This window comes from Rana temporaria, chromosome 4 (genome assembly GCF_905171775.1).
Source record: "Rana temporaria chromosome 4, aRanTem1.1, whole genome shotgun sequence".
Lineage (NCBI taxonomy): Eukaryota > Metazoa > Chordata > Amphibia > Anura > Ranidae > Rana > Rana temporaria.
This window is the reverse complement of record NC_053492.1, coordinates 159,760,904-159,782,995: the sequence shown is the minus strand read 5'-3', so window position 1 is coordinate 159,782,995 and position 22,092 is coordinate 159,760,904. Positions and strand designations below refer to the sequence as shown.

Below are 22,092 nucleotides of genomic sequence, written 5' to 3'. Positions count from 1 at the left end.
CTGGAGATCTGGTACTGGCAAGTTGAATGTCCTATGGACCAAGTCCGACAATCCTTGAATCCACCAGCTCTCCCTCAGGGAGACTGCCCCAGACTCCTCTGTATCCGGGTCTTCGATCCCTGAACCTACTTGGTCCGTGTCCAAGAGGTCGTCCAATTCCCCTGAGGAAAGGACCTCCTCTTCTGAGGGTCCGCGCTCGGGCGACGGAGATCTATTCCGCTTACTGCCCCGCATAGCTGCGGATATCATTTTTCCCATGCTTTTCTGCATCTCTTTTAAAGAGGTGAGTAATACCTCCTCCGTGACCATCTTAGGGTTGGACTGACCCGCGTCAGCTCCAGCCCCAGATCCCGATGGCCCCAAGGCTCCCTGTAGGGAAAACAGCGGCATACCATGGTACAATACCGAGGTACACCTGCTACCTATTGGTATTTGGAACTATAAAAGTTAATTGTCCAAACACCTGTTTGGGGGATAAAAAAATGCTTCCTCTCCCCTAGATGACTTTTTTTTTTTTTTTTTTTTTTTCGTTTTTGTTTCAAATCCAGGAAAGAAAAAACATTCTGTCCCCCTGAGTAGTATTGCAAAGAAAAACTATGAGATGGAAAAGAAACAGCCTATTTCTAGGCTTGACAAAACAGTCCTCTGAAGACTGCAATATCCTTTCTGGCCACTGTGTGTCCTCGGCGCCCCGTGCTGCCGCTCTGGTCTTTCTCCTCAGTTCCAAAGTATTGATGGAACAAACAAGGAAGGGCCGCCCCTTCCTTTAAGCCACTGACCCGCCCTTCCCCCCCAGCAACCTCAAACAGGAAATGCCCCTCCCGACAGGGGGAGGGGGGGGGGATTTTGGGAGGAAGGGACCTCTCTGTTCCAGCAAACTGCAGCCTGCAGCCTGGAACCATGAGGAGGCCAGCGTTTTGCCTGCTTGCAGGCTCTGAGGAGGAAGACTGAATGGAGCATCGCCTGGAGGCCTGCAGGTAAGCAAAGCTCTCTGACACACACATATATTTTTATATAACACAGGCCCCACTCAATGCTTTTCCAACACTACAAGGGAGGTCACATCTTATGGGGAATAATACATAGAGAGCCATCCTATCTTTATGATATGTGACTAGTTTGCCAGATGCAGTGCATAACTTTAGGCATGTCCCCTGTGACCCCCCAGAAAAAAACCTGCTAAGAACCAAGTTCCGCAAGTTTTCCCCTCACTTACCTGCTCCATGCCGCAGGACTTTGCCAAGCAAGAGGCCCAATCTTCCCCCATCTCCGTGGGGATGTCTAGACCTTCAGGCCCTGGGTTCCTATGAAGGATCCACTGTCCTGGGCCCATATAGCACCCTGGCAACAGAAAACTTTAGGTACCCAAAGGTTTCTAAGTTCTGGGCCCAGGGTCCAGCTCTCTAAAAAGAAAAGCATTATGGGCTATACCCCAAGGGTTTGGGGTCCGGTTACTGACCACTTTAGCGCTGAGGCTTTTTTGGACAGAACCGGTAGCTCACCTAATCCCAAGGATGCGGAGGCAAGCTAAACCATGACTAACACCTAAGACACTGGCGTAAAAACTGAGGTACTCCTCCTATGGGAGGGGGTTATATAGGGAGGGGCATTTCCTGTTTGAGATTGCCAGTGTCTACACCTGAAGGTACTCCATATAACCCATATAGTAATGAATGCCGCTCTGTGTCCCGTGATGTACGATAAAGAAAACTGATTTATCCTCCCATTCCCCCATGAACAGATAGATTGGCAGTACTTGGCGCAAATCTAGCACCCATCGCCACTCCCTTCTTTTGGGAGAAGAACTCATGATTATACCAAAGTAGTTGTGGGCCAGGCAAAAATCCAGTACCTGGCCCAAAAATACTTTGTTCATGGGGTTCATTCGTCAGGCTGGCTCAATGCCCAATTCAGGACAAGCAGAGCGTCGTCATGTTATAACAGTGTACAATGACGACACATCTGCTGTCACTAAATATACACTGTTCTTCCCAGTCAAATTAATCTCACTAATAAGTTGCAAAAAACGTTTAGTGTCTTTTAAGTAGGCTCTAGTATTTACTATACTAGATTGAAGAAATGTATCCAAATATTGGCCCAATCTAGCTGTAACTGAGCCTATACTATTGACAATGGGACGAGCAGGAGGTTTTACTGAATCCTTATGCACCTTAGGCAGTGTATATATATAGTAGGGACTCTACAAAAACTTGGCGATAAGTACTTATGTTCTTTTTTATTTAAAACTTTCTTATCTCTACCCATATGAACCAATTTCTGTAAATCAGCATGGTATGCATTAGTAGGATTAGTTTTTAGCTTAACATATGTAGTCTCATCAGACAGCATATTGGACAGTTGGGTGTAACAATACAGCTTGTCCATTATGACCACCCCTCCACCCTTATCGGCTGGCCGTATAACTATATTTTTCCTGTCCTGTAGTACTTCAATGCCATCCTGGATATGTGAAGGATTAATGTTCTTTTTCACAACCACTTTATTCAAAGCTTTCAAGACTAGGTTTTTAAATACTTCCGCATGATGATTAGTGGAAATTGGGGGATTGAACAGCGATCAATTTTTGAGCGAGCTATCCACCCCTACAATATTGGTCTTGGCTGTATTACTACTCCCAGTCCTTTATTTAGAAAATATTTCTTAATATTTAATTTCTGAATATATTTGTGGATATCTATATACACATCAAATTTATTGAGAGATTTCTTAGGGGCACACTTAAGACTCAAATTAAGAATATCAAGTTCTTTGTGTGCGAGTTCCACGGAGCTAAGGTTATAAATGGCAGTTATTCCATTCTTCTTTTTTTGCCGTTTATATTGGATCCTCCTACCTGCCCTAAATCCTCTCCTACCCTTCTCGGTGGTTCCAATGGATGTGGGTAGTAATTCGATTCTTGTGGAGGTCTCCACCACCCCTGATGATTGTGCGGTGGATAAGGGTTCCCCGAGGGTCCCCCTCTGTAAGGGCGATTCCCCCTGTGTCCTCTGAATCCCCTCTTGCCTCTACCTAAAAAAGGTTGCCGTGGGGATCCTACATTAACCGATTCTTCATTGTGTATTAAAAGGGTCAAATCTATTAGTGGCAGATTGGGGTACTGATAATCATTATAAGTTAACTCCCCTTTTTTATTCTGACCTCCTCTAGATTTAGGTTGGCCCTGACCCCCTCCCTCCTCTACCCCTATTATGACAGGGTTGAGGTGTGGAACTGCATGTGGGGATACGTGGGGTTCCTGGTGTCTCAAAATAATCCTGCCTACCTATGCTTAATGGGACACTGGCTGGATTTGCATCCGTTATGTTCTCTACTATTGGTACAATCTTGGTCTGCCACATATAGATTAACCCACTTTTAAAATCGCCCATATCACAATGGAATTTCCTAACTTTTTTCTTTTGGGTATCTTTGTCAACTTTATCCAATTTTTTATTAATGTTACTATTAAAATCCACCCATTGTTGTGAACTCTTCATCAGTTCCAATTTGTTATTATACTCATTGATTATAGTTGCTCTATGTTAATGCATTTTATCCTATTTCACCACAAACGCTCTACTTGTTGTCTACCAATTTAAAGGAGAAGTCCAGCCTGAGCTTGTTTGGCTGGGTTTCTCCTATGGGTCACAGGAGTGCAATTCGTTTTGCACTCCTGTGACCCATTTTCAGCGGAGAGTGAGCTGAAGTCTGCTCTCTGCTAACATCACACAGAACCGTCCAGGCAGCGTGTAATCCTGACCCTGGAAGTCTGGATATACCAGGTGTCTGTACCGATGGCCGTCTCAGCGAGCCACCAAGACAGCTGCTCCCCGCCCCAGCTCAGCGCTCCAATGAGCATGGGAGGAGCAGAGCAGGAGAGCTGCTGATTTACAGTCAGCAGCTCTCTGCTCGTGGAGCAGTGAGAACCGACCCATCAGTGGTGTTCGATCGCTCGGTTCTCAATGCAGAGGTGGCGGAAGATGGATGCAGCATCGGACCTATACTGCATCCACCTAGGTAAGTGTGATTATGGGGAAAAAAAAAATCATTCCCATACTTCTCTTTTAAAGTGATATAAAACAAAAAACTAAATGTGCCTTTAATAACAAATGTGTTACACTTGCCTGCTCTTTGCAGTGGTTTTGCACTTTGGCCCCTCTCAGCTTGCTATGGGGCTCCCGAGCCACAGCTCTGTGTGTTCATTCACACACGGAGCGCTGCTTGGTCCCACCCCTGCACTCTCCTCATTGGCTATGACTGAAAGGGGCTCAAGCTGCTGTCTCAGCCAATGAGGAAGAGACCAGGAAGATCCACTGCTCTCATGCTCGTCGCTGGATTGAGATAGAGCTCAGGTAAGTATTAGGGGGAGTAGCATAAAGACGTTTTTTACCTTCATGCATAGAATGTATGATGGTAAAAAATATATATGTAAACACACACACACACATATAATATATATATACACATACATACACACACACACACACACATATATATATATATATATACACACATAAACACACACACGCCTTTTTATTATGAGTGATCACAACATAACCTCGGTTCTCAGCTGCATCATGATCTTAGAGAGCTGGGAAGGAGAAGCAGAAGTACACTGGTCCTTTCAGTGTATGGCTGTGCAGGAGGGCATATCAGGACAAGTGTGATAATAGGAGGAGAGCAGGCCGAGTTCTCAGCACAGCTAGAAAACAAACCAAAAGAAAGGGGGAGGGAGTTGGTGGGAAAGGGGAGGGGTGGTCACCAAACCTCGAGATCACTTTCAAGGAGGGGTCTGAAGCCAGGAGATCTTTTGTACGTCGTGAAGTATTGGAACTGTGTCCAATAGAACCATGTCTTTTGGAAACATTCATTATGGTGGCAAAGGGACATAGTGAGGTCTCCCATAGTGGTAATATTGTTTACTGCATTGGCCAATTGAAGGAGTCTGTTCAGATTTTGAGTTGGAAGGGATACAGGACCTAGCAGCATATAGTAAGTGTATTACCAGAGATGTACGGTATTTTCGGCGTGATAATGTGCTAAGGTGTAGCAAACCCGCAGAGGGATAATTTTCTAGGGCAAGGCATGCAAAACCAAGGATCACCGCACACACCTTAACCACTTAAGCCCCGGACCTTTAGGCAGCTAAATGCCCAGGCCAGGTTTTGCGATTCGGCACTGCGTCGCTTTAACAGACAATTGCGCGGTCGTGCGACGTGGCTCCCAAACAAAATTGGCGTCCTTTTTTCCCCTCAAATAGAGCTTTCTTTTGGTGGTATTTGATCAGCTCTGCGGTTTTTATTTTTTGCGCTATAAACAAAAATAGAGCGACAATTTTGAAAAAAATGCAATATTTTTTACTTTTTGTTATAATAAATATCGCCCAAAAACATCTAAAAAAGATTTTTTTCCCTCAGTTTAGGCCGATACGTATTCTTCGACCTATTTTTAGTAATAAAAAAAAAATCGCAATAAGCGTTTATCGATTGGTTTGCGCAAAATTTATAGCGTTTACAAATTGGGGATAGTTTTATTGCATTTTTATAATTTTTTTATTTTTTTACTACTAATGGCGGCAATCAGCGATTTTTTTCGTGACTGCGACATTATGGCGGACACTTCGGACAATTTTGACACATTTTTGGGACCATTGTCATTTTCACAACAAAAATGCATTTAAATTGCATTGTTTATTGTGAAAATGACAGTTGCAGTTTGGGAGTTAACCACAGGTGGCGCTGTAGGAGTTAGGGTTCACCTAGTGTGTGTTTACAACTGTAGGGGGGTGTGGCTGTAGGACTTACGTCATCGATCGAGTCTCCCTTATATAAGGGATCACTCGATCGATACGCCGCCACAGTGAAGCACGGGGAAGCCGTGTTTACATACGGCTCTCCCCGTTCTTCAGCTCCGGGGAGCGATCGCGACGGAGCGGCTATAAACAAATAGCTGCGCCGCCGTCCCAGATCGCTCCCCGAGGGAACCCGACCATCTGTTGCAAAAATACAAGTCCCATAATGCCTATGGGAGTCATGCTTGTAACTGTCAGCCTTGCAAAGCCTCATGGGACTTGAGACCGTCCGTTTGAGACCCCTGCCTTAGATCATGTGTGGCCAGATTTTAAATAGGAAAGCAGAGTGACTGGTAGGCACACCAGGTATTTCACAAAGAGGACATGATACATTTTTAAGTACATGATTCAGCAGGCACATATCAAGAATATAAAATTCTGGATTGACAAATTCTTTAATTAACAATGACACAAGCGACAGTAATGTCAATGTGACGCATAAACAATGGTGAAACGCAGTCAGATTAGTGAAAAAGATGTGACAAAAAAAAAAAAAGATATGCCACTGTGGGAAACATTCCTTCTTCAGCTTCTATTGGGAATAACGGGCATGGTGTAAAAAAAAAAAAAAAAAAAAAAAAAATATGACAGAAAGGTTCTACAGAAGAAAGCATCAACAAATCAATTATTTTAATAAGCACCATAGTTAATAAAACTGTAGCAGAATGGGAAGAGGGGTGCATTGTTTAAAGCAGCATTTAAAATAGTCAAAACTACACAAATGTATAGGATCTTAAGAAAATAGTAGTCTCAACATTTTAAAATGGGCTTCAGAATATCTGGAGTTATTGGAGTGAACTGGAGAATTTTCTCAGCGATTTGCAATACCAGTATTTCACATGCAGGTGGCACTGAATGCAAATATCTGACAGCCTAACCAAATGAGTGGGAGAGCTAGCCATGAATACATACACATAACATTTTTACATATTTGTGTTACAATAAGAAAGAAAATGTAAACTGTACATTTCTAGATTAGCCACTAGACAGTGTCCTCTATGGCTCAGTGTAATTACTCTAATAATCCATTACCAACCACATATTGATAAACACATACACATTGATTGGGGCTACACTGTGCAAAACCTGTGCACCAAGCAGGCAAGTATAACATGTGAATAAAAATAGCAGCACACTGGTCTTCCCAGTGGATAGTTGTGCAGGAGAACTAGCTAGAGAACTGACCATGCTGTAGTCTCCTGCTTAGTGTGGTCAGTTGTTAATAGGAAAGCAGAGGGACTGGTAGGAACACCAGATTTCACACAAAGAAAGCAATATAAAAAGAGAGCAGGATAATTTTACATACAAGTACATGGTACAGCAGGCACATATCAGGAATACAAAATCTTTGGTTTTTATTCTTTAAATCTAAAATAGTCATTCCACATGAATGGTTTATATTTCAGCAGAGAAGGATATGGAGTCAAGACAGCAAGTACAAACTTGAGGCGTCACCTGATCTGGCCATGTACAGTACTTTTGGCCTACATTTTTGAAGAAGTTTGAAAAGTGACATTTACGTTTTTAAATGAATCTTCCAGAACAGTGTTCATTTGTATTTACTGTCCTACTCGCTTTGTATTCTGGTGTAAACAGCATGCCCTATTCTGCTGTATCTGAACTAAGAGAATGGAGTCAAAATGATCTGAAACACAAGCCATTTACACTGAAAGCATGTTTTCCATTTTCCTACTGGGACTAAGAAAATTGGGGCAAAGGAGACCTGTCCCCAACAGGTCACCCAGGAAGGGTCGACCTATTACAAATAATACTCTCCTGATGAAAGAGTAATGCATGATTTGTGAGGATCAATTATACCTCTGTTCTCCTCTATGGAGCACATGCAGTATTAGTGACACACATGTAATGTTGGGATTTATCTTCAAATAGCATTAGAATGTGTATCTCTATAACCCTTCTTAGGCTCCCCTGGGATACCTATTCTAAATTTTAAGTTTTTGTATTAACAAAACATTTTTTTCTGAACTTTGTGTACTTCTGTCAGAGTTGGTACTGGCGATAGTCCACCCCCCCCCCTTTTTCCCCCTTCCTGGGTGACCTGTTAGGGACAGGTCTCCTTTGTCCCAGTTTTCGCAATAAATTGTGGATGATGGTAGCCTGTTTTATTTCTATTTAATTATATTATCTATGAGGCTTGAGCTATTTTCCTACTGGGTCTATTTGGATTACCCGCTGTGGTATACATATTTGCAGGATACATACAGTGCTGTGAAAAAGTATTTCCCCCCTTTGTTTTTTCACACCTTATTGCACTGATTATTAAACAAATTTTAATATTACACAAAAGATAACTCGAGGAAATACAAAATGCAGTTTTTAAAATTATGATTTCAGTATCCACTTCCTGACCGCCCCATAGCAGATTTATTGCTACAGGACGGTCGCGCTGCGCAGAATACGTATATATACACATGATACTGCACATCTGGGTTGGGAACGCATGCACTGCTTCTTGCTCTGATTTGTCACAACAGACGCCAATCAGCAGGTGCTAGCCAATGAAGATCTGAAGGCACTCACTAAATATCGGGAAAACACACAGAATGGAGCTTTGCCTATGTAAACAAGGCAGAGCTCAGTTCTGACAGCGGGGATGTGATGGATTTTGTGTCACATAGAACACACATAGTATATACAAGCACTGGCTATGCACACATTTGATCACCCTAGATGTTTAACACCTTCCCAGGCAGTGTCATTAGTACAGTGACTGTGCATATTTTTAGCAATGACCACTAAAGTGTCAAAAGGGTCAGGATGTTCGCCGCAATATCACAGTCCTGCTAGAAGGTCCTGATCACCGTCATTACTAGTATATAAAAAAAAAGAATCCAGTATATACAGTATCCCATTGTTTGTGGATGCTATAACTTTTTGGCAAACCAATCAATATACGTTTATTATGATTTTTTACTAGGAGAATTTTGATTTTTTTTTTTTGTCCATTTTATATAGCAGAAAAAAAATATATTGTTTTTTGTTCAAAATAGTCTCCTTGTTTATAGCACCCAAAAAAAAAAAAAAAAAACACAGTGGTGAACAAATACCAAAATAAAGAAAGCTCCATTTGTGGGGATTTTTATTTTTTTTTATTTTTTTTACAAATTTTATTGGGATACAGCATTGCATGACCGCGCAATTGTCAGTGAAAGTAATGCAGTGCCGTATCGCAAAAACGGCTCTGGTCATGAAAGGGGGGTAAATCATTTAGGGGGGAAAAAAATAGCTGTCCAAACCTGCCTGGAGAAAGTAATTGTCTCCCTTCGCAGCAACAACTGCAATTAAGCGCTGTGATAACTGGCAATGAGTCTTTCACATGGCTGTGGTGGAATTTTGGCCCACTCTTCTTTGCACAATTGTTTTAACCACTTGCTTACTGGGCACATAAACCCCCTTCGTTCCCAGGCGAAATCTCAGCGTCCGGCACTGCGTCGCTTTAACTGACAATTGCGCGGTCGTGCAACGTGGCTCCCAAACAAAATTGGCGTCCTTTTTTCCCCACAAATAGAGCTTTCTTTTGGTGGTATTTGATCACCTCTGCGGTTTTAATTTTTTGCGCTATAAACAAAAAAAGAGCAACAATTTTAAAAAAATATATATTTTTTTTACTTGTTGCTATAATAAATATCCCAATTTTTTTTTAAAAAACAATTTTTTTTCTCAGTTAAGACGTATTTTTCGACGTATTTATGTAAAAAAAAAAAAAAAAAATCGCAATAAGCGACTGGTTTGCGCAAAAGTTATAGCGTCTACAAAATGGGGAACAGAATTATGATTTTTTTTATTATTTTTTTTTTTTACTAGTAATGGCGGCGATCTGCGATTTTTATTGGGACTGGGATATTGCGGCGGACGTATCGGACACTTTTGACACAAATTTGGCGCCATTCACATTTATACGGCGATCAGTGCTATAAAAATGCACGAATTACTGTATAAATGTGACTGGCAGTGAAGGGGTTAACACTAGGGGGTGAGGAAGGGGTTAAATGTGTAGCCTGGGTGTGTTCTAACTGTGTGGGGGGAGGGGGGTGACTGGGGGAGGGGACCGATGCTGTGTCTCTATGTACAAGAGACACAGATCGGTCTCCTCTCCTCTGACAGCACGTGGAGCTCTGTGTTTACACACAGAGCTCCACGTCCCTGCTGTCACCTGCCGTGTCACCGACGATCGCGTGTACCCGGCGGATATCGCGGCCGCCAGGTACACGCATCGGGTCTTCGGCGATGCGTCGGGACAGTTTTTACCCGCCGCGCGCCACCCAGTGGCGCGCGCGGGTAATGCACATAAAGGCCGTTTTTAAACGGCCACTTGGCACTTGAGAGCCGCGCTGCGGACGTATTTCGTCTATAGCGCGGATCTCAAGTGGTTAATGTAGCCACATTGGAGGGTTTGAGAGTGTGAAAAGCCTGTTTAAAGTGGTTGTAAAAGCAGTGTTCACAATCACTGCTAGTTCCACTGCCAGGACAAAAATTAACTGCACATTGTATGTGCTTTCTTTTTTAAATTCTTCTAAATACCTTATTTTACCTCGCCGATCTGCGGTCACATGACCACCCATCGCTCTCCGATCTATGCACTACAAATGAAGGGGACGAGTGATGTCTGCCAGGTGGTCATGTGACCGCAGATCGGTGAGGTGAAATGGTTTGATGATCTGAATCATTTAGGTGCGACAAATATGCAAAAAAAAATAAACTAAATCAGGAAGGGGGCACTTTTTCACAGCACTGTATATTTAATTTTAACATAATATATGTTTTTTAGTAGAATATTGTATTTTTCTTTGCCTGTATGGAAGGAAACACTGTCACAACACCATCAGAACATCACAGAGAATCATTCTCAGTTGACACTTACTCTGCAGAGTATTGGGATCTATCAGGTGAATGGTACTTGTTACCCGAACACACACACAGATCTGATTCAAGTTCCCAAGGCTTTGAGCTAGCTTTGGCGAGAGACACACCACATTATCCTGCATACAAAATGAAAAAAAAGCCAGTAAATTATCTGTTTTAGGTTTACAAGGCAGATACTTTATACACAATTTACACAGGAATCAATACTCCCTCCCACCATTATATCAGGAATCCAATCTGTTAGTTCCCCCTTTACAAAACATTGCTACTGCGGGTTCTTTGAAATTCTTAGGGTAGACATAACAATGAGACAATTATAGCAATTACATTATCGCCTTAAAGTGCACCTGTTCCCAGATTATGGGCATTAACCACTTCCCACCCGGCCACTGTACATATACGGCCTGGTGGGTGCTTCCTCCTGAGTGGACGTTCAGGAACAGCCCTCAGAAGGAGGGGGGGGTCACACGCGTGCCCACGCATCGGCCCGATGCGCTTGTGTCATCCGGACACGGCGCATCTCCGATCGGCAGGAGGGCTCCGTGATTGGCCCTCCTGATCACGACGGCTGTGTTGCTAGGCGATCGGCTCTCCTCACACAGAAGTTGTCGGTGAGTAGAGGAGCGCAGATCGCTGCAGCCGGCTGGTGGCCAGTGTGAATGAGCCGATTTTTTTACAGTTTTTTTCACATTGATCACCAGCCTAGTGTCCCCACACAATGTTAACACACAAGTCCCCCAAAATAGTGTCCCCAAAACATATGTCCCCGCACAGTAAAATACACCTGTCCCCACAATTGTAAAATCACATGTCCCAATGATCATCTGCGTACATATGTCCGTGATCACACAAACCAATTACTATACACTTAACGGGATCTTTACCAAAAGACATGTAGCAGAATACACTCTGACTTAAATTTATGACAAAATTCAATTTTATTGGATTTCTTAAAAAAAAATAAAAAAATAAACTATTGTTTTTTTTCCCAAATTTTCGCTCTTTTTTCGCTTATATCGCAAAAAAAATGAAAAATGGAGTCGTGAATAAATACCATCAAAAGAAAGCTCTATTAGTGTGAACAAAATGATAAAAAGTTAATTTGGGTACAGCGTAGCATGACCGCGCAATTGTCATTGAAAGTGCAAGAGTGCTAAAAGCTGAAAATTGGTCTGGGAAGGAAGGGGGCGAAAGTGGCCAGTATTGAAGTGGTTAAACTGTTTATCTATTCCCAAACAAACAGTAAAATAACTGAAACAATCAATAAAGTGGATCCTTTAATGACTGAAGGTAAAATCAATCATTAATGCCTGAGTGCAGGTTTGCAACTCTGTTATGTGTTAGTAAAACTATTCTAACCACTACTTAGAGTATTAAAGGTACCTTGTTTTTCAGGATAAATTGGGCTTTGATTTGGTGAAAAATGGTAATGGATATTTCTTCTTGCCATTACCAAAACCACCACAAAAATATAAATAAGTTCTTCTACTTCTGGGGCAGGTTTTGCTCATTGATCACTTTGATAGCCAGTGACAGTGATCTCAAGAGCCTCTTCCTCCTGGCTCCCAATCAATAGTACAAGACCTGTAGATGTCACAAGTTGATCTCTGGGCTGGGAGCATGATTCCAGCACAAACACTGGTGTGCATATACAGTATGAGCCACCTTAGAAGGCCAGCTTTCTGTGATGCTGAATATATATGGGACTCTAGCAGCAACAGATCTTCACATGCACATTCTTCTACCTCCTTCTTACGCAATCAGATAGAAAATGTTATGCAATAACCTATTTTTGTTGCATTCCCCTACCACTTGCTTAATCCTCACCTATAAAAGGGTGACCCCTACCGTTGATTGCCTGCATCCTCCTGAGATATCAAAATCAGAGATCCTACAATGCTGCAGGCTCAGTAAGAACCAAAGTATTTATGAGATTTCATCTCTATAAACATGTCAGCTATGCATCCTGCAATAAATGTTCATTTCCTATCATCCACTGCATATTACATGAAGTATAAAATAAGGCTGAAAATTAAAGTACATAGCCTGGCTGTTAAAATGAGAGAATTTGCAGCATGGCAACGAATGACACAGATGCAGTTGAAACAATACATTTGTACGAAAAATGGGATTGGGAAACAGAGTGAAAAAGGTGTTTATACAGCTTCGTAAAGAGGTTACCATCTTTCAGCGGGCAGAGATGAGATTCCCTTGAGGATGAGTGTCTCAGACATCACAGAACAGAAGCCATATTATAGCACAGTGACAGCTTGTTTGAACTGACTGCACAAAAAAAGTATTACATTAACCTTTGATAAACCCCAAATTATGTTATGTGCACCTGGTAAGACCTTTGAAATATTGAATACACAGGGCCTCGACTTATGCTTAAAAGGTAAAGCAAAGCTTTCTTCAAAGAAACATGGAGGCTGCAATTGTTGACTTTCAATTCTGCAATGCTAGCTGCCTGGCTGTCCTGCCAACTCCAATGTTTTAATACATTATATCACTAACCAAGGGCAATTATGTAGATAAAAACTTCTGCCAGCATAGACAGTAATTACTTACAGAAGAGTAGAAGGCTATGATGAATGCATACTAGCACATTATGAAAAACTCACCTTGAAACAAAGCCCTCCGCTGACAAGGCTTCACCCGGTCTTCCTTCCAGGTTCACAGGCTGCAGTCCATCGAGATGACGGCACTCCCGGGCAGGATTCACCTTTTGTAGCATAGGGTTCTGAACGACTGCATGGGCATGCAATTCCTTTAGAGCGCATGCGCCGGTGATGCCATCGGCTGCAGGAGCACTATCTCCTAAATGGTGCAATTTTAGGAGATGTTCCTTGTACCTACAGCTAAGCTTTATTATAAGCTTACCTGTAGATGACCTGCACTCAGCCCACAGAGTACAAGATTTACAAACACAATAACCGCATGCATTTTCATCACAACTAACCTTGCATACTGGAACTATTTCCACAGAAAAGGTGCTTTTATAATTGAAGGTGTTCGAATGAATATCATGAGAGATGAGGCGCTGGGATGTTTTTGTTCTAGAACACAAAAGGAAAAAAAAAAAAGGTTGTGTTTTGATTTTCAACGGTCATAATGCAATTGTAAACAGATTTTTTTTTTTATGTTTCAAATATGTTTATTGAGGTTTCTTCAAAATTATACAAAACAAGGTAGACAATTCTCGGTTTTATATTGCATGGTATACAACATAGTCAGGGAGTTGAATGTTGCATATCCTAAAGAGCTCAATGGAATAGCCCCATATAGCATTAATGATCACTTATTATTCCTAACAAAAGTTATAAACATCAGGCCCGTAATGCAATCCGCCAAGCCCACCACCCCAGGGTTTCCCTTGATCGAAAACCATAATGCATTTGCCTCCCACTTGGACGAACCAGCTCCCCATCAAACTGTCCGGGGGAGTCTGGCACCTCCCACAGCGCGCAAGCCTCCCGTATCAACCCATATCAGCAATGGTTCACCAAGGATAAAAAGAAAACAATAAAACCCAACAATGCCAGGGTTGAGATCCGGCAACAAATAAACAATACAAAAAAAACAAGAGTCAAGGAGGGTATAACAGTAAAGAGAAAAGGTAAAGAAGAAAGAAAAAGAAAGACGAAAGAGATAAATGAGGAAGGGAGCTACGGCACCATAACCATGCAAACTATCCCCAGTATGCATGGTTACCTGTGGTCATTCATTATGTAATTGTTTCATTTTGTGTTGTACCATGGCCATTAGCCTCTCATTTAACATGAGCCACGACAGTTTATGTCTCAGCTGATCGAATGGCAGGGCAGCAGACCTCCAGTTCCTGGCTATAGTTATTTTAGCCGAAATAAAGTTAAATGTAGGAAGCCGCCTTTGGGACCTAGAGGCCTTCAGCACCTCGCCACCCAGCAGTGCGTGTTTTGCCAACTTTTTCAGGTTAACCTGGGTAAGGGTATAAATAAGATTGTACACCCTGATCCAAAATCTCCACACTCCAGGACAGGTCCACCAAATATGATAGGTGGAACCCTCCTGGCCACAGCCTCTAAAACACTTCAGAGAGGCACCAGGTACAAAAGTGGCCAACCTGGCCGGTACCATATACCATCTTAATAAAACCTTATAGTTAGCCTCTATAATAGAAGTGTTAATAAGCGATCGAGAAGCAGCCTCCGATATCTTAAGCCATTCTTCAGGGTCAAGAGTGACTTGGAGATCTCTTTCCCATTGAAGCATATAAAACTTAATTTTTTTGCAACCTTCATCAAAATCGTATAAATGGCTGAAATGGGTCCTCAAATTTTGTCATATAGGCTACATAGAAGTTCCATAGGTGTTAACGTCAGTAGGTCACCCTTGCGAGCTATGGTTTGTAAAAAATGACTCATTTGAATATACCTAAAGCGCTCAGGGAAGGGCATTTGGTATTTATCTACTAGATATTGCTCAGATAACACGCCCCTATGATCGCACAGGTCCACTTTGCGAATGAGGCCTTTGTTTGTCCACCAACCGAAAGCTAGAGGAGTAAGGCCCGGGGTGAAATACCTGTTTTTCAAAAGCGGTGCTAATGGATTATGAGGAGACCTATAATGTTGTGTTCTGGAAAGTCTATCCCAGACTTCTAGAGAGAACGAAAGGGTAAAACATAAAATAACCAGTCTATCTTTCATTAAGAGCCACATCAAATGAGATACCTGATCCGGACGACAGGAATAGGATTCCATAGTCATCCATATGGCTTGTGATTGTTGGGAGTGAAACCTAGTAAGATGGGCCAACTGGGTCGCATAGAAATATTTCTGTAAATCAGGCAGCCTAAGTCCCCCTTTACACTTTGGAGTGTACAACGTATTCCTATTCACCCTAGGCCTTTTATCTCCCCATACAAATTTAAGAACCTTGTTTTGAAACATTTAAAGGTAATGTCTGACCAGAGGCACTGGTATAGTACGGAAAAGATATAACAACCTCGGTAATACATTCATCTTAATCGAGTGTAGTCTGCCAAACCACGATGAGGGGTGTATTTGCTATTTAGCTAAATCATCAGTCAGCCTCTTAAAAAGGACAGGATAATTCATTTTATACAGTGTCGCGATTGAGGGGGTAAGATGTATCCCTAAATATGGAAGTGCCTCTCGCTCCCACAAAAATTGGTAGGACTGTTTCAAAGCTTCCTGAGTAGCTCCCTGCAAGGAGAGATTCAGGGCCCTAGACTTGCTATGGTAAATTTTTGGCCCAGAAATCTCAGAAAATGGCTTTAAGATGGCATGTAGATTGGAAAGGGAAGTGATTGGAGACGCCAGAGTTAGCAGGAGATCATCAGCAAATAAAAGGCATTTATGTTCACAATCTCCGCAAACAATCCCCCGGACATCCGGACTCGTACAAATCCTAATGGCCAGTGGCTCTTTTGCTAGGACAAACAAAAGCGGGGATAAAGGGCAGCCCTGCCTAGTACCCCTCCTAATGCTAAACGATTGGGAGAAATACCCTCTAAGCATCAATGAGGCTGATGGGGTATCATACAGCGTTCGAAGGAGGGCCAGAAAGCGCTCGCCAAAGCCAAAGCGACCCAAGACATTAAACAAATAATCCCAGGAAAGGGAGTCAAACGCCTTCTGAATATCCAACAAAAGCAGCATCCCCTGTCTGGGACCCTTACGGTCCCAGTCAGACAGAACCGCAGAGATTAAATTGATTACCCTGCGAGTATAATCTGAAGCCGGTCTATTCGGAACAAAACCAGCCTGGTCTGGATGAATGTAGAGTGGGAGAAAAGTGTTCAATCTAAGGGCCAAGACTTTCGTCAATATTTTGAGATCTGTATTTATTAAGGAAATTGGACGATAATTTGCGTATTTACCAAGGTCTTTTCCCGGCTTCGGCAGTACCGCGAGATAAGCTGCATTTTCATTACTAGGGATTTTTATGTCCTCGTCTTAAATCATTGAAATAGGAACACATATGGGGGACGAAAAGTTTGTGATATTTTCTATAATACTGGCCAGGAAAACCGTCCGGACCCGGGGCCTTAGAGGGGTGGATAGTCTTAATAGCAGCCGCAATCTCCACCTCTAATCTCCCCCTCCATTATGGTAAACAGATATTTTAAAGTTAGAAATGCTCAAGGTATCAAAGAACTGGGAAATTTGTAAAAACCAAATGTTATTAAGACTATGATCACTATGTAAAAAAAAAAAAAAAAATGAATCCCATCACATAACACACCAGTTAAAAAAAAATAAAAAAACTTGTTTTTTGAGAATCAAATTAAGTCTTTTTATGGGTCCTGGAGCCAAAAGGCTTTGTAAAGCTTTCATAGATGTGAGCTGACTGATGCCTGGGGCTTTCTCGGACTCTCTCTGCTGTGGGAAAAGGCCACAGCAGAGAGAGTTGCTGTCACAACACTAAAAAAATATATATATATATATATATATATATATATGCGATTTGATTTGGGGAACCCATTAGGGGGCACCCTGTTAGCCAGGAACAGACCTGAGTTTATCTAAAGGCTCAGACAAGCAGATGTTTTCTGTTTTATAATAAGGGCTTGCTGTACAAAGCTTTCCTGCATTAAAATTGTGCGTTTGCTGCTTTGAAAGAAAATTGCATAATCTATGGCCTGCCTTAGGTTAACCTCAATTTGGCCTAAAATTTAGACTATAGCATCACTGGAATTTTTAACTGCTATGAGCAACATGAAAATATAACAAATAGGTGAGATGGTGTGTCTTGAATTCCATATGAAATCATTTATTTTCACAGATCTGTATCGGCTGTTATGAGCAGGTAGCAAAAGGCTGCCTACTCTACCGATTTACTGATCAGAGATGTAGTTTTCCACAACTGAATCATTAATATACCATTCAAAATGAGCTTTCCAATGAAAATTCTCAACATTAGGTATACACAAGTAAGACCAATACACAGCTGCAGAACACTAATGCCCAACATGTGGCTCCTTATTTGTGTTTTGGGTTTATATCACATGGAAACTGATGTGAGAAAAAAAAAAAAATGTATACAGCTGAGATTCTACTTTAATACATACCAGACAGTCAAAACACTTGGCTTTGATGTAGAAAAAATAGAATATTGGCGGCAATAAACAGATGAAACAGATGCCCCAGAGTTTGGAAGTTTGACATCACGTGCTTTCTATTTAGCACTAGAACAGGATTAAAGCACCTGGAACACACATTTCCCAACACGGCAGAAAAGACTACAAACCGTGTGGAGGAAAAAAAACTATATATTAAACAGTTTCCAGCTCAAGGATGTCAAATGAAGTCTTCGCTCACACTTTATGGACAGCCGTTAATGTAGAACAATAAATAAAGTATACTTTCCGCTTAGGAAAAGATTGTGCATTAAAGTCACTAGGCAATATACTGGATCGAGCTCTAACTATTTCTTTTTTTGTCATTCAAGTTTAAGTTTATTTTCAGAAAAAAAAAAAATCAGTACAATGTAATGAACATAAATGAAAATTATTAGTGTGGCATACAGTAAAAAACAACATGGTACATTTAGTTCATTTACTGCCCTTCCATTCCACATTGAAACAAAGTACCATTAAAACGTAAAAGAAATTGTGAACAAAAAAGAATAAATATATTGAAGAAAACAAAATCCAACCCAATTGTCATCCCCCACCTCCAGAGATACTATAATCCGTATAATCCAATCCAGACCCATGACATTTTAATAAATATAATAGATTGTTTAGATCTATAAGGAGGATAGATGCCTAGGGTAAACTCCACCCCCCCCCCTGACACCCCTAATGGGATCACTCTGTGCCCTATGGGGCAGAATAACCCCTATCATCCCCCCTCCCCTTTAATAGATAAAAAATAATTTTTTGCTAAATAAATGAAGACGCAACACAAACTTTTACATACATATATATATATATATATATACATATATATATATATATATATATATATATATATATATATATATATATATATATATATATATATATATATATATATATATATAAAACACACTGGTGTATATACAACACCGATCAGTCCTGATGTACAGACAGTCTTAATACCCAAAAACACCAGGACAGTACAAATATCCCCCAAAAGATCCTCTTTGGAAAGTAGACAGTCTGATGTATTTAGTAAGAGGCACGGCGGGATTTTTGAAGTTATACTTTTTGGGGAAATTAAGAAATATAATATTTTTTCCTTTTCTTTTTACCATAGTAACACTGTACCACTCTGGGTTTTTTGTTTTTTTTTTACACATACTATGGTTGCTTATAACAGTGAATTTCACTGCTAGAAGTAAATATTTTTCTGAATGACAGTGTGTAGACACTGTGTATTGTGATTAGATGTGATTGGCCACATCAAATGGTACAAATGGGCTGTCATTGGTCATTTTTTTTACCTCAATATCCCGTATATTTGGAATTAATACTATCAGTGCCTTAAAAGTCCACCCAGGGGAACCCCTTTTTTATTTTCTGTATACAATGAACAGCATGAAAGGAAGGCATTCATTGTTTACAACTGTAATGTGTTCTGCAATGATTGGTCACAGCGATCACATGGTACCCGCAGTGGGCTGGTACACTGATCAGTCATCCTCTGTGTCCATTGTACACAGCGGGTGACAGAGTGTTATTGGCCAATTTACCAGTTTAAAACAGAGGAAGAGAGCCTAAAAAAAGAAAACTAATACAACCACCACATCTATTAATTTGTAAACTGCAATACATTAGATTTTGAGTTTAATACAGCTTTATTCTGTAATCACATTAAGATAGGAAGCAGTAAGGCTTAATTTTCTGAATGCTTAAACTATTTAAAACAAAAATTTAATTTTTCTGTATGGCTGGTTTAAATGCCTCACTGTGTAAAGTTTTTTTTTAAGCAAACATTTTTTGTGAATCTGCAATTTACCTGCAGGGAACAGTGCACTGAAGAAAATCCATCATCTTCTGTGCATGTTGCTTAGTTGCGTAATAGAAGTCCAGCCCCTCTATAAAAGAATATAACAGGTTAGCAACACTTAGCTTGTACACCTATGAGAATTGGCACAGCCAACAAAAACAGAAAACATGTGACCTACAAAAAAAAAATTATTATTTAAAGAGGAAGTAAACCCTCCAAAACAAAAACCTGAAAAACAATAAACCCTGTAAGACAAAGGCATAATGAGCTAGTATGCATATCATACTAGCTCATTATGTATTACTTACCTCCGATCGAAGCCCCCGCATCGGTCCACGTCTCCCCCTCCGGCTGCCGACATGTTATCCTGGAGTGACTTCTGGTTATAGCGGTTCTGGCGCTGTGATTGGCCAGAGCCGCGATGAAGTCAGTCCCGCGCATGTGCACGGGAACGGCACAGTACAACTGAAGCAACGGCACATAGTGCCATTGCTTCAGTTGGCTTAAGTGCGCATGTGCCACATGACGTCGGCACATGCAAATACAGGGAGATCTCCTAAACCGTACAGGTTTAGGAAATATCCCTGTTAGCTACAGGTAAGCCTTAATATAGGCTTACCTGCATCATAAAGTTATAAACAAGGGTTTACAACCACTTTAACGGCAAGTCCAAAATAAAAAGCAAGCACAAGAGGGCACCTCCATCTGAGTGTAAACCATAAGAATAAGTGACAATAAGGAATAAACATACAGCGGGTAAAATAAGTATTGAACACGTCATTTTTCTAGATAAATATATTTCTAAAAGGTACTATAGATGTGAAAATGTTCACCTCGGTAACAACCCATGCAATCCAAATAAGTTGAGAATTTAAGTTATGTGTAAACCAATGCAATGACACAGGGAAAATAAGTATTAAATATGCCAACTGAAAATTTAATACTTCGTACAAAATTCGTACAAAGTTCTTTCCATCGATTTTCTATTGGATTCAAGTCAGGTGATTGGCAGGGCCATTCTAGCAGCTTTATTTTCTTTCATTGAAATCAATTGAGAGTTTGGCTTTGTATTTTTGGGATCATGGTCTTGCTGAAATGTCCACCCTCATTTCATCTTCATCTTCCTGGTAGATGGCAGCAGATTTTCATCCATTCATCCTTCAATGATATGAAGTTTGCCAGTACCGTAGGCTGAAAAACGGCCCCGCACCATGACGTTCCCACCTCCAAACTTCACTGTTGGTATGATAATTTGGGGTGATGTGCAGTGCCATATAACCTCTAAACATGGTGAGTATTATATCATCCAAAAGAGATCAATTTCGGTCTCATCTAAACAGACTATATTCTCCCAGTATTTCACAGGCTTGTCTAAATGTTGTGCAGTAAACTTTAAACAAGCTTCAACAAGCTTTTTCTTCAGCAATGGAATCTTGCCTAGTGAGTGTGCATACAGGCCATGGTGGTTGAGCACATTACTTATGTTTTCTATGAAACAATTGTAAACCTGCTTATTCCAGGTCTTTCTGAATCTCTCTACAAGTGGTCCTTGGCTTTTGGACAACTCTTCCGATAATTCTTTTCACTCTTTTAAATGTAAATAGCACCTGTAAAAATATATTCACCTAAAAAAATTGTGACATGTTCAATACTTATTTTACCTGCTGTATATTGCGTTAGCTAGCTATAAGTTGGTGTTAGGCATGTCATCTTATGAAGAGTGGACTGTAAAGATCGGCAGCAAGTGCTGCAAAGCAGCTGGATGACCTCACTGGTTTGACAAAGGGGCAGTACCCCAAAATGCATAACCTCGTCCCCTATACGTAGTGACGTCATCTTCGTTAACAGCCAATTGTAGCTGATCCCTGCCAAGCGGACCCGAAAGCCGCCAACTAGACTAGTCTGACAGCTTACATTCCAGCTCCTAGCTACAAGGCGGTCTTAACGCTCTGTGACCCAGTCGCTTCCCAGAATGACTCTGCCTTCACCAGCCACTTACTGCCAATCTCTGCAGTCCTTCAGATGACCACACCTCATAAGATGAGATGCTCAACACCAACTTGTATCTAGTAAGTACAATATATGTTTTTTTTTCCTTTTGGTTTACACTCAGATGGAGGAGCCCTATATATATATATATATATATATATATATATATATATATAAAGGTTACTCAGGACCTGTTTATAGAGGAGCAGCCACCACCAATCTCACTTTGTTTTATCCATCCTCACTTCCTGGACATTTCCTGTTCTGTCACAGTAGTGCTGTAGTCCGGTTAGATTCAGTCCAGAATTAGAAGACTACAGAAAGGTTTGGTAAACAGCATAAATGTGCTTACAATAAATAAAATGCTTGGTTCTTCTCCACGAAGCGTTCGTTTAAAAGAGGAACACGTTGATGTTGGCATATAATTTG

The 22,092-nt window shown here is 41.1% G+C and overlaps 1 protein-coding gene across 1 annotated transcript in view; it reads right to left on the bottom strand.

Annotated features, from left to right (window-relative positions):
- NMD3 (NMD3 ribosome export adaptor) overlaps positions 1 to 22,092 on the bottom strand; it is a 95,408-nt gene that overhangs the window by 34,002 nt on the left and 39,314 nt on the right. Inside the window, exons 8-10 of the mRNA XM_040349280.1 lie at positions 19,684 to 19,762; positions 13,695 to 13,791; positions 10,734 to 10,851 (exon numbers count right to left, since the gene is read on the bottom strand). Of these exons, the coding sequence (XP_040205214.1) occupies positions 10,734 to 10,851; positions 13,695 to 13,791; positions 19,684 to 19,762 (294 nt within the window). The remainder of the gene's footprint in view (positions 1 to 10,733; positions 10,852 to 13,694; positions 13,792 to 19,683; positions 19,763 to 22,092) is intronic.